The 12,548-nt window shown below is 41.6% G+C and overlaps 1 protein-coding gene across 1 annotated transcript in view; it reads right to left on the reverse strand.

Moving 5' to 3' along the window:
• abhd10b (abhydrolase domain containing 10, depalmitoylase b) overlaps positions 1-12,548 on the reverse strand; it is a 28,948-nt gene that overhangs the window by 15,483 nt on the left and 917 nt on the right. The window contains exons 2-4 of the mRNA XM_041861779.1: positions 12,247-12,360; positions 1,935-2,118; positions 1,566-1,677 (exon numbers count right to left, since the gene is read on the reverse strand). Coding sequence (XP_041717713.1) covers positions 1,566-1,677; positions 1,935-2,118; positions 12,247-12,340 — 390 coding nt within the window. The 5' untranslated portion in view covers positions 12,341-12,360. The remainder of the gene's footprint in view (positions 1-1,565; positions 1,678-1,934; positions 2,119-12,246; positions 12,361-12,548) is intronic.

The raw sequence follows: 12,548 nt of genomic DNA on the forward strand, positions 1-12,548 counted from the left end.
TGGAATGGGCTACAAGACCATCGCCAAGCAGCTTGGTGAGAAAGTGACAACAGTTGGTGCGATTATTCGCAAATGGAAGAAACACAAAAGAACTGTCAATCTCCCTCTGCCTGGGGCTCCATGCAATATCTCACCTCGTGGAGTTGCAATGATCATGAGAACGGTGAGGAATCAGCCCAGAACTACACGGGAGGATCTTGTCAATGATCTCAAGGTAGCTGGGACCATAGTCACCAAGAAAACAATTGGTAACACACTACGCCCTGAATGACTGAAATCCTGCAGCGCCCGCAAGGTCCCCCTGCTCAAAATAGCACATATACAGGCCCGTCTGAAGTTTGCCAATGAACATCTGAATGATTCAGAGGAGAACTGGGTGAAAGTGTTGTGGTCAGATGAGACCAAAATGGAGCTCTTTGGCATCAACTCAACTCGCTGTGTTTGGAGGAGGAGGAATGCTGCTTATGACCCCAAGAACACCATCCCCACCGTCAAACATGGAGGTGGAAACATTATCCTTTGGGGGTGTTTTTCTGCTAAGGGGACAGGACAACTTCACCGCATCAAAGGGACGATGGACGGGGCCATGTACCGTCAAATCTTGGGTGAAAACCTCCTTCCCTCAGCCAGGGCATTGAAAATGGGTCGTGGATGGGTATTCCAGCATGACAATGACCCAAAACTCACGGTCAAGGCAACAAAGGAGTGGCTCAAGAAGAAGCACATTAAGGTCCTGGAGTGGCCTAGCCAGTCTCCAGACCTTGATCCCATAGAAAATCTGTGGAGGAAGCTGAAGGTTTGAGTTGCCAAACGTCAGCCTCGAAACCTTAATGACTTGGAGAAGATCTGCAAAGAGGAGTGGGACAAAATCCCTCCTGAGATGTGTGCAAACCTGGTGGCCAACTACAAGAAACGTCTGACCTCTGTGATTGCCAACAAGGGTTTTGCCACCAAGTACTAAGTCATGTTTTGCAGAGGGGTCAAATACTTATTTCCCTCATTAAAATGCAAATCAATTTATAACATTTTTGACATGCGTTTTTCTGGATTTTGTTGTTGTTATTCTGTCTCTCACTGTTCAAATAAACCTACCGTTCAAATTATAGACTGATCATTTCTTTGTCAGTGGGCAAACGTACAAAATCAGCAGGGGATCAAATACTTTTTTCCCTCACTGTACACCTCCGATTGACTCAAATGATGTCAATTAGCCTATCAGAAGCTTCTAAAGCCATGACATCATTTTCTGGAATTTTCCAAGCTGTTTAAAGGCACAGTCATCTTAGTGTATGTAAACTTCTGACCCACTGGAATTGTGATACAGTGAATTATAAGTGAAATAATCTGTCTGTAAACAATTGTTGGAGAAATTACTTGTGTCATGCACAAAGTAGATGTCCTAACCGACTTGCCAAAACTATAGTTTGTTAACACGAAATTTGTGGAGTGGTTGAAAAATGAATTTTAATGACTCCAACCTAAGTGTATGTAAACTTCCGACTTCAACTGCATCTAAAGGCTAGTTTAGATAGGATCCTAGATCCACCAGTGGAGAGTTATTTCACCTGTGGCCCCTCTGCTAGTTCATCCAACACAAAGAGGACGTCTTTCTTCCAGGTGCCGATGGTCCCTTTAGTGAACACCCCCTCTGATAACCCATGGCCTGTGTAATCAAACCTGGGGAAACAAACACAACATGAGCCTGGAGAACCACAGTCAGAAATACAATAAAGAATCTAACAAAATCTGTACTATGCTAGCATAATAATTCAAAGAGAGTACAGAATCTATTTGAGTAACACGTTAGAGGGTGGTCTATTTGCGTACCATACTTAAAATATAGGTTGGGGGGAGGTAATGAACCTCATTTGTATGGCCTTAGGGTCTTAAATTAAATTTGCATGGCCTTAGGGTGACCGTGTAATGTACAGTACCTTAGGTATGAATGTCCTAGTGACCTGCAGAACTCCTCCAGGGCCTCAGCTTTCAGGCCGTTCATGTTGGATCCATACCCAGGCAGGAAGACCACACCTGGACTCTTCCCCTTTACCCTGCGGTAGGCCAGCTTGGGGAGCTCTGGCCTTGTCACATACTGCACAGAGGACTTCTGTCTCACCCCTGTAGGACACACACACACTCAGTTGTGTCAATTGACTATGACATATTTATAAAAAGTTATTTAATGCAAAAGATGAGAATGGAGTGTGTCGTAGTAAATATATAATGTTATAGCTTGGTCTGACTAAAATCTTGTGCATGACCCATCTTGTGTTGGGCCTTTGTATTTAATACAATGCACAAAGACTTCTATCTTGTCGGCCTTATCAGCAGGTGGCTATGGACAACACCCACGCCATAGGTCTCTCAGTTCTCCCAACTCACGACTTCTTGCTCTGAGGACATACACACACACACCCCCACACACACACACATATACACACACACACACACACACACACATCATCATTGTTAAACATACACACACATACACACACACACACACACACACACACATACACACACGCACACACACACACACATCATCATTGTTAAACATACACACACATACACACACACACACACACACACACACACACACACATACACACACGCACACACACACACACACACATCATCATTGTTAAGCACACACACACACAAAAACCCCCTTCTCTTAGGCTGAACATCTGAAGACAGAGAACCCGACTCAGAGCCAATGCAATGGAGGTGACCTCGACCAACTCATCAGGACCAATCAGAAGATCAGAACTACTAGAATCAACCTACTTTATTTTATTGTATAAAAATGTCAGCACACAATGTTTAGGGGCTCGCTCTCTCAGATATCTCCCTACGAGATTGACGAACGGGTCCGTGCACGCGATTTACAGATATCTTTACCTCTGAATAAACTGCCTTATATTATACAATTATCCACCTTGTCCGAAAGTCTCTACTTGGTCTCCGTTCTCCAGAAAACTTGTGATCATCAACAAAATTGGTAGCAGAGGGTGGTTTTCTAACTCTGAATTCGGTCCATAAAAGTTGATAGAGACAGGAGACAAGTAAGAGACGGATCTGAAAGGACGGGTGACCTGATCCGCAGGAGCAGCCGGGAATCCAGCTCGCCTCAGGAAACTGATCTAAACCGACGTCAATACAAAGGTAAGCAGAACCTGTTAAAACAAAATCTGCATATTGTATTGTAGGATAAACCAAATTATGATCAGTAGTACTGGGCGTGAGTATGGATTACTGTTAAATTTATAACATATCTATTATGACTCAAAAAGGCACATGTGTAAAGATATCTGAAATCTTAGGCTTTTTACTGTTGAAATGTGACTCTCTAGAGAGGAGTCTAGTTACAGTGGTTCACAAGAGGAGGACCGACTTTTATTTTCTGTTGAATTGTGATTCTCTAGTGAGGAGTCTATTTACAGAGGTTTGGTTCACTAGAAATGGACCCTTTTATTTTTACTGTTGATATCTGAAAATCTTAGGTTTTTACTGTTGAAATGTGACTCTAAGAGAAGAAGTCTAGTTACAGTGGTTTTATTTTCTGTTGAATTGCGGCTTTCTAGTGAGGAGCCTATTACAGAGGTTTTGGTTCACAAGCGATGGACCCTTTTATTTGATCCACAAGAGAAGGATCTGGTGACTTGATAAAAAGATTCAGATAGTCGGGTTGAGTTAATTCCGTGAGAATCCAAGTCCAGAAAAGGTTCTCCCGACTAGACGCCAGTTGAATGGTTTAAACGACTGGGAGTCTCCCTTGAGGAGAATAAAAAAAATAAAAAATAAAATACAAGTTCAGATAGTCGGGCAATTGGTTGACGTGGCACTCAACTATATGTACTGTGAGGAACTCAAACTGAATTCGTGTGTTGATGCTGATATGTAATGAAAAATGTAATTGTTGAAATGATAACCTGAATGTTGTGTAAGATTGGCCGTTTCATGAGACTAACTAGTTGATAACTTTTAAGAGGACCACCGAGTCCTATTTTGCCTGTTATGTAGCCGCTGCGCTAAGAGCTGACTGGTACTTTTTCCCTCTTGTGGTGTTGGTATTTCCCTAAATTCTAAAATTAAATTGATAATTATTTCAGGAGCACTCGAGTTTGCTAATATATTCTTCCAAAAGGGCGATTCTGATACCTTTTGGGAAAATATATAATAACTCGAGTACCTGAAAGACAACAATAACTTTTGCAAAATAATTCCTGGGATTAAATTGATGATTGTTTTGGGAGCGCTCGGGTTTGTTAATATATTGTTCCAAAAGGGCGGTTCTGATACCTTTTGGGAAAATATATAATAATTCGAATAATTGAAAAACAATAATACCTTTTGCAAAATAATTCCTAATAATAAAGTATTGAACATTTTTTGTGTACGAGGGTGGGACATCAGAGATAAATCTCAGTCAGCGCCAAGAATACATTGCTGGATTCGGCCAGTGACGGGCTAAGAGCACCAAGATAGTCTAAAAAAACTGTATAACCATGGCAACCACTACCGTCCCAAAACTCAAGTTTAATGAATATCTAGATCAAAAAATACAGGATAGAGCGGGAGTGGTGCCGAATGGTTTTTAATTCGATCTAAAAGTTGGTGCGAGAGGAAAAGGCAAATCATCGATCTAAAAACAGACGGAAGAGAGACCTGAAAATCCTGGAGAAATCAACTATTCGTCTTGGCTCAGGAAACCTGATCAGAGCGCGCTCTTCTAAAAAGGTATGCAGAGCCTGTTAAAACGAAATCTTGCATATTGTATTATAGACCAATACCAAATTATGATCAGTAGTACTGAGCGTGAGTATGAATACTTGTTAAATAATTTTCCATCCTAATGAATTAAGGCATACATGAGATATCTGGTACTGTGTTTTATACTAAGGAATTAAGGAATAAGGAATAAGGAATAAGGAATAAAGATAAACGTATCCAGAATGTGTCGAACTACGGATTGACGCATTGGTGGATAAGATTTGACCCACAACTAGATTCCTAAAGGGACCCAGTTTGAACTGAGACCTTTTGCATAAATCCTATTAGGGGAGGTCCTACCCTATAGGTTGCGAGGAGGTAGAAGTTTAACTGTGGCAGAGTTCTAGACATTAGGTGGAGGGAGAGGTATGGTTTTGAGGGACGTCTGGACGCAGATAAACTCGAATCCATGCTTAAAACAGATACATAAGGTGTGTAAAGGAGAAATGAGCAGTGAGAGAGAAAGAGAGAGTTGCGAGGGGAGGGGCTGGAGAGAGCGAAAGTGTGGCTTTTGGAGCGAGGAAAGACTGGAGTTGGCTGGGAACACCACGGGGTGATTATTTGAGAGGTGCCTGTGGGTTTCTGACGAGGGATGAGATGGGTGAGAAAGTAGAGAATATTTACATTTGCATTTTTGGTGATTTGGCAGACGCTCTTGTCCAGAGCGACTTGCAGGAGCGATTGGGGTTGAGTGCCTTGCTCGAGGGCACATCGGCAGATTTTTCGCCTGGTCGGCTCGGGGATTGGAACCGGCGACCTCTCGGTTCTTGGCGCGGCGCTACTGATCACTAAGCTGCCTGCCGCCCCATATGAGTTTAAGGTTGTGGCGTTGTTTGATCATGTGATAAGGTTTAATTTGTAATCGGACCATAACTAAAGTGGTTGTAGAAGTAATGTATAGGTAGGGGAGAGCCAATAGGGGCTCCATTGAACTATTATGGTTTATTTGGCATTTCAATGGCATAAGGTGAAATCTGTATGCATGAGGGGAATTCGATTATGTATTATTATAGTATTATGGACACTCCGTAATAAATAAACTGAACCAAACAAGACGTTACTACAGCAATAGAGAATAGTTAATGTTGTTACGTTAGTTCTTAAACCCGATGATAGAGGAAAATGCAGAACGCTGTTAGAGTGTGTTTTATTTAGGCTACTAGGGTGTTTGAGACGGAAGGGCTGGCTAGACGGGGGTGATGACGTGGCTGGATGTGCGACGTGAAAGTATTTACTTTGTGAGAATCGTAGATGGTGTGGAGTGACTGGCGATGTCCCTGGTTCGAACACAGGTAGGGACAGTAGACAAAGCTTTCGCAGTGGGGCTATATACCTAGATTACTATGTGGATGTGAAAGGTTGAATTAGATAGCTTAAATAGAAGTATTCTAGAAAAGTCTATGAAAATATGTTATAAGGTTACCATGCGCTCTCCCCGAAGGAGCAAGGGGAGGGTGAGAGACAGTACAGTTCAGATGGTAGGAACATTATTAAATGTATGCTAATCAACGATAGCAAGTATTTGTTTTATTAATTAGGGCATAATCAGAGAGAACAGTTAAATAAATTGAATAGCGAACTGAAATGGTTTAGCGGGAAAATATAAATGTTTGGTACATGTAGCAGAGTTAGGGTAATCAATTAAATAATAATTGTATACTCGAGGAATTTTGAGTGGTTTTATAGATTAGTTATGAGGAATTAGATTGATACAAACAATTATTGATGGGTTAAGACTGGGGATAACCAGGAGAAAGAGATTAGCTCATCTCGTTGGAATGTTGCCAAGGGCTAGGGGAGCAGTAGTGAAGTTAGGCCGTATTTAGGTCATGAAAGTGAGCTACCAAATTAAGGCCTGGCTATTTGTGGTTGTTTTTCAAATTGGGTTTTCAAATAAAAAACAACACACCTAGTATGATGTTTATAAAGCCTTGTTTCAATTTTGGGGGGTTTTCAGCAGGTCAAGGGTTATAGGTCTTAAAGGTGCACACAGTGAATTTTATGGATTTTTTAGGTTTTGGCTGAGTTTGGGGTATATATGATTTCTTATGAGAATGAATGTCATGAGGACTTAATGAACACTTGGGATAACTAACATTTATGAAATATTTAGAATAATGGTAATTGTTTAGTATACTATGGGATTAAACAGTTCGTTAAATGATTTCAATGGCTTCTGAACTCTGTTTTAACATTCTGGTGTTAATTAATCATCCACACTAGTACATTCTAAAGGCATGAGAGGAAGACTTTAAGATAGTTTATTTTACTAAGTTGAGGGTAATTTATAGTACTGTGAAAATTGTGAAGAAGATTATAATTTGGTAATAATATATTTGATTTGAACCATAAATAACAGAAGAGAGAGTGGAGGAATGGCAATTGGATAATGAAATACCAATATTAACTAAAGTGATTGTTTAGGTAGGTGGTAATATTGACACATGGCCAAATCATGTGTCAAAGAGGGGGATGGTTGGATTAAATATTAAATATATACGAAGGAGAGGACAAAATACTTTATTAAATATATACGAAGGAGAGGACAAAATACTTAAAAAAAAACAAAACATGTATGATAGTTTATTAACCACACCTGTATGTCAGAGGTTTTGTGCCCCACAGGTGAACTAAAGGAGAAGGTGACCCACTCTATCTAACCAGGAGACTGAATCAGGCCTGGCGGGAAGGGCCCCTACCAAGTACTGCCTTTGCCAGCAGAATAGCTGAGAGATCCATCTGGGTGCATGTCACACACTGTACAAAACCAGCTACACCTGACGAACAAACACAGAGTTAGGAGAAAGATCCGATCACCACTATGGTTCGGGGGTTGCCTCCTTAACGAAGATTCCCTTACCCTGTCTGATCATCCCTGTGTGAGTTCGATAGAAGGTAAAGCAATGGGTTGGCCTCTGGCATCTGACATGTTCTCAGGGCAAGGGTGGGGATTCACAGGTCTCCCGACGGTAGGTAGCTGTCTGATTGTGGGGGCCATATTCCTAACACACACGGACCCTCCTGTTTCAGCCAGAAGTGGTAGTTAACCTAACACAAGTTGAAAAGGCATAGGAGACAGCTAGACATAGGGAAAGGGGAAATTCTAGAGTAAACCTCTCTGAGGGAGGTAGTGAGACCGGGGCTGTGATAAAGATAGTGCAAAACTATGGACCTGGAGGAAGTAGTACAGGTGGAAACGGGGTATAGAAATCTTAACCTGTGGTTGGAATGGATTCAGTATACGGAAAAAAAACTATGTCTAAAGAGGACTGTTTTGCCTGTAGGACAGCCAAACCAGGGATAACAACTACTCCGTTCCCCTTGACAGGCTTTAACTCTCTGTCAGGTTTTTCCTCCATGCAAGCCACCTGGGAATGTGGTGAAAGAGTCTTATGGTAACTTGCACTATCTGTTTCCCCCGATAACAAAGTCATCCCGACCTGGGTTGCCTCAGTTTGAAGTCACAGGGGATTCTTATTATTGTTTTTCTAGGACTAGTAAGGATAGGATACAGGGTAGGGCATCTTAGCTCCTGCTCCCACACAGAGAATGTCACACCTAAAGAGACCATGACTAAATCTCTCCTCTTTGTTGCAGCAAGAGGATTATAGGAGCCAAAACCAGGCCCGTGCTGACATCTGATGGATGTGTGGTGATAACTGATTGTGAACTCACCTACATACGCAAACAATCAAACGTGTCAGAGATTGGTGAGTTGTCACATAGAAAGTAGGACCTCCTCCCGGGATCCTTTGATGAAAGGATATATATTGATGGGATCCACAATCAGATCGCAGCTGGGTTTGAATCAAGTATTTTCTGGTGGTCAAACAATTAATAAAAATGTAGATTGGATAAATTATATTTAATATAACCAGCAAAAGATTTATTAACCACACTCGTGATGCAATAAAGGGATTAGCTGAGCAGACAGCGGCAACTAGCTTAATGACATGGCAGAATAGAATAGCTTTAGATATGTTTTTGGCTGAGCGGGACGGGGTTTGTGTTCTGTTTGGATATATGTGCTGTACTTTCATCTCCAACAATATAGCACCGGACGGGCCCGTGACCAAAGCGCTTGAGTGACCATCACCACGCTGGCGAACGAACTGGTTGAGAACTCTGGTATTGATAGCTCCATAAACGGTTGGTTTGATAACGTATTTGGTAAATGGAAAACTATTGTTGTGACTATTCTGGGTGAAGTTATGGCCTCTATGGGTATACTTGTTCTTTGTGGATGTTGCCTTATTTCCTGGCTGAGTGACTGGTTTGGTGAGTACTCTTCTATGGTGGTTACTGGATTTCTGACCCTAGTAATTGTGTTTTTGCTGTTAATGTGTTGTGCTGCTTGCATCGTCCCTTGTCTCAGGAGGTCAGTGGTAGGAGTGGTGCAGGCATCAGGTATGATGCTGTTGTTACCGGCCCAGGATGATGCAGGTGACTCTGCTACTGACTCTGAGACCAAGCTGGATGATCCATGTTTTGCCTAGTAAAATACATACACGCATTTATTTTCAGTTCTTGCTCATTTATTACCTTACGTTTTTACTAACCACTGTGATTGTTTATTCTTCCTGATGTGAAGGTAAAGGATTCCTGGGTGGCTGGTAGCCAACTCAGTACATGTTAGGTGTAGGGGAGGAATAGAGGGTTAAAATTATTATTTTTATTTTCTATTAACATTAAATGTTGTGATTTAATTTCCATATCCTGTTATTCTTAAGGGTGATTATACTCTGTTTAGAGTGACACCATAAAATTGTTGGGTTTTATTTTTTGGATCTGTATGTGATGAATAGCTTGGAAGGAATGCATTAATGAGGAGCACTGTACTGATATGGATTGTTTCACATAACAGGCTGATAAGAACACTCTCTCTTTGTTGTCTGTGAAACTGTCCTTGAACATGGGTACATGGAGTACAGTTTTGGGGGCTCGTCCTTTTGGGTGCTGACTGTTGTACTATTAATAAAAACGTCGATAGAATTAACTGCATACATTAATGTTAAAATTAGGCAATTGGACACAACAAGGTTTTGAGGCGGTGCATGGCCAGTTGGCTGCAACCTCTCTCATGGCTTTCCAAAATCGTATTGCTGTCGACATGCTCCTGGCTGAAAAAGGAGGAGTATGTGCTATGTTTGGTGAACAATGTTGTACCTTTATTCCCAACAATACAGCCACAGATGGCAGTTTGATAATTGCCCTGGAAGGGTTACGAACTCTTAATGGTAAGATGAAGAGCCACTCAGGGGTGGACACTTCAATGTGGGACTCTTGGATGGATGCGTTTGGTAAATATAAAACGCTTGTTTCTTCTATACTTGTATCCATCTCAATTTTGCTGCAATTCTAGTGCTTTGTGGATGCTGTTGCATTCCATGCATACGGACGCTGACAACCAGGATTATAACCACCGCTATTGATCCACATCCTGCAGATAACGGTCAGATGTTTCCTTTGCTTGCTATTGACGATGCTGACCAAGGATATCTGGATGATGAATAGCATTTAAGCTTTTGTCACGTCTCTTGTGAGACGTGAAGAGGGGGGAATGTAAAACTTTATCTTCTGATAAAGTTTTCCCTATTTTGCCAATTGCAGCATTTAAGCTTTTTGTCACGTCTCTTGTGAGACGTGAAGAGGGGGAATTAAAACTTTATCTTCTGATAAAGTTTTCCCTATTTTGCCAAATTGCAGCATTTCAGCTTTATGTCACGTCTCTTGTGAGACGTGAGGAGGGGAATCAAAACTTTATCTTCTGATAAAGTTTTCCCTATTTTGCCAATTACACTGTTAGCTTGTGTCACGTCTTAAGTTTTCCTTCTTTACTGTTACTTGGTCACGTCTCTGGGGAGACGTGAAGAGAGGGATTTGTCGTAGTAAATATATAATGTTATAGCTTGGTCTGACTAAAATCTTGTGCATGACCCATCTTGTGTTGGGCCTTTGTATTTAATACAATGCACAAAGACTTCTATCTTGTCGGCCTTATCAGCAGGTGGCTATGGACAACACCCACGCCATAGGTCTCTCAGTTCTCCCAACTCACGACTTCTTGCTCTGAGGACATACACACACACACCCCCCACACACACACACATATATACACACACACACACACACACACATCATCATTGTTAAACATACACACACATACACACACACACACACACACACACATACACACACGCACACACACACACACATCATCATTGTTAAACATACACACACATACACACACACACACACACACACACACACACACACACACACACACACACACACACACACACATCATCATTGTTAAGCACACACACACACAAAAACCCCCTTCTCTTAGGCTGAACATCTGAAGACAGAGAACCCGACTCAGAGCCAATGCAATGGAGGTGACCTCGACCAACTCATCAGGACCAATCAGAAGATCAGAACTACTAGAATCAACCTACTTTATTTTATTGTATAAAATGTCAGCACACAATGTTTAGGGGCTCGCTCTCTCAGATATCTCCCTACGAGATTGACGAACGGGTCCGTGCACGCGATTTACAGATATCTTTACCTCTGAATAAACTGCCTTATATTATACAATTATCCACCTTGTCCGAAAGTCTCTACTTGGTCTCCGTTCTCCAGTAAACTTGTGATCATCAACAAGTGTGTCTTATAAAAATGTAGGTTTTATATGGGTGATTCATGCAATACCCTTGAAAGATAAAATCAGCAAGTAGTCAACCAAGGAATGATCAGCTAAGGCATTCTTATGTAACATTTTGAAAACCGACTGAACAGAGAAAGATACGGAATAGCCTATGATGCAATGCAATTCAGGTGGAAACTTTTGTTACTTTCCTCAATACAAGAAATTGAGAACATTAGAATAACATTACATTATCACATTAAAACAAAATGGTATGATAAAAGCTATACTTAATTTACCAGCATTTGCATTGATTGTCTTGTCTAAAAACTAGGCTACCCTGCGTTTTTAAACTGGAACTGTAGTGCCACTTGGAAGATTATCCCTTCCACCATTGTGCGAGATCTTAGAACACGCGCAGATGCTGCACAGTTTATATGCGCATGAGAAAACCAAAATATATTCAGATGACCGGGCCTGCCTCTGCCACTCCCCCCTCCTGTACTTTTTAATGCCGCGTTCAAAACACCTGGGAACTCGGAACTCGGAAATATCCGACTTCAAGCGTTCAAAACAACTGGGACCTTGAAAAGAAACGAGCTCCGACTGGGAAAAATCTTTTGAACGGTCATCCAACTCGGAATTCCAACTCGGGAACTCGGGCCTCTTTCTAGAGCTCCAACTTTCCGACATGAACATCACTGATGTAATGATTTGACCTCGTATTTTACCGAGTTCCCAGTTGTTTTGAACGCGGCATAATTCCGTAGCCTATACATTTTCCAGTGAAGTCGTTACATTATGAACTGTAGTATCATACTCACCTCCCAAAGTATTTGGCAAGATAGTAGCGACTCCTCTATTCGTCAAAATGTGAGCAAATCCTTTACTGCAGGACCTCAGCACCACGGCTGCCATATTTCTGGCTCCACCACCCACTGCGGACATATCGCGAGAAGACCAATGTTGCCAGACGCAACGTTATTCTTTTACAACGCGGGTCCCTACTACGTTAGTACCATGGTTAAAATGTCCTGTTTTAAGGACATCTCCCAATCACTCTGTTATGTGGCAAACTTTGCAAACCTTCATCTCTGGGTCTTTAGGTTTGGTATTGCACCTGTCC

The sequence above is a fragment of the Coregonus clupeaformis genome, chromosome 34 (assembly GCF_020615455.1).
Source record: "Coregonus clupeaformis isolate EN_2021a chromosome 34, ASM2061545v1, whole genome shotgun sequence".
NCBI lineage: Eukaryota > Metazoa > Chordata > Actinopteri > Salmoniformes > Salmonidae > Coregonus > Coregonus clupeaformis.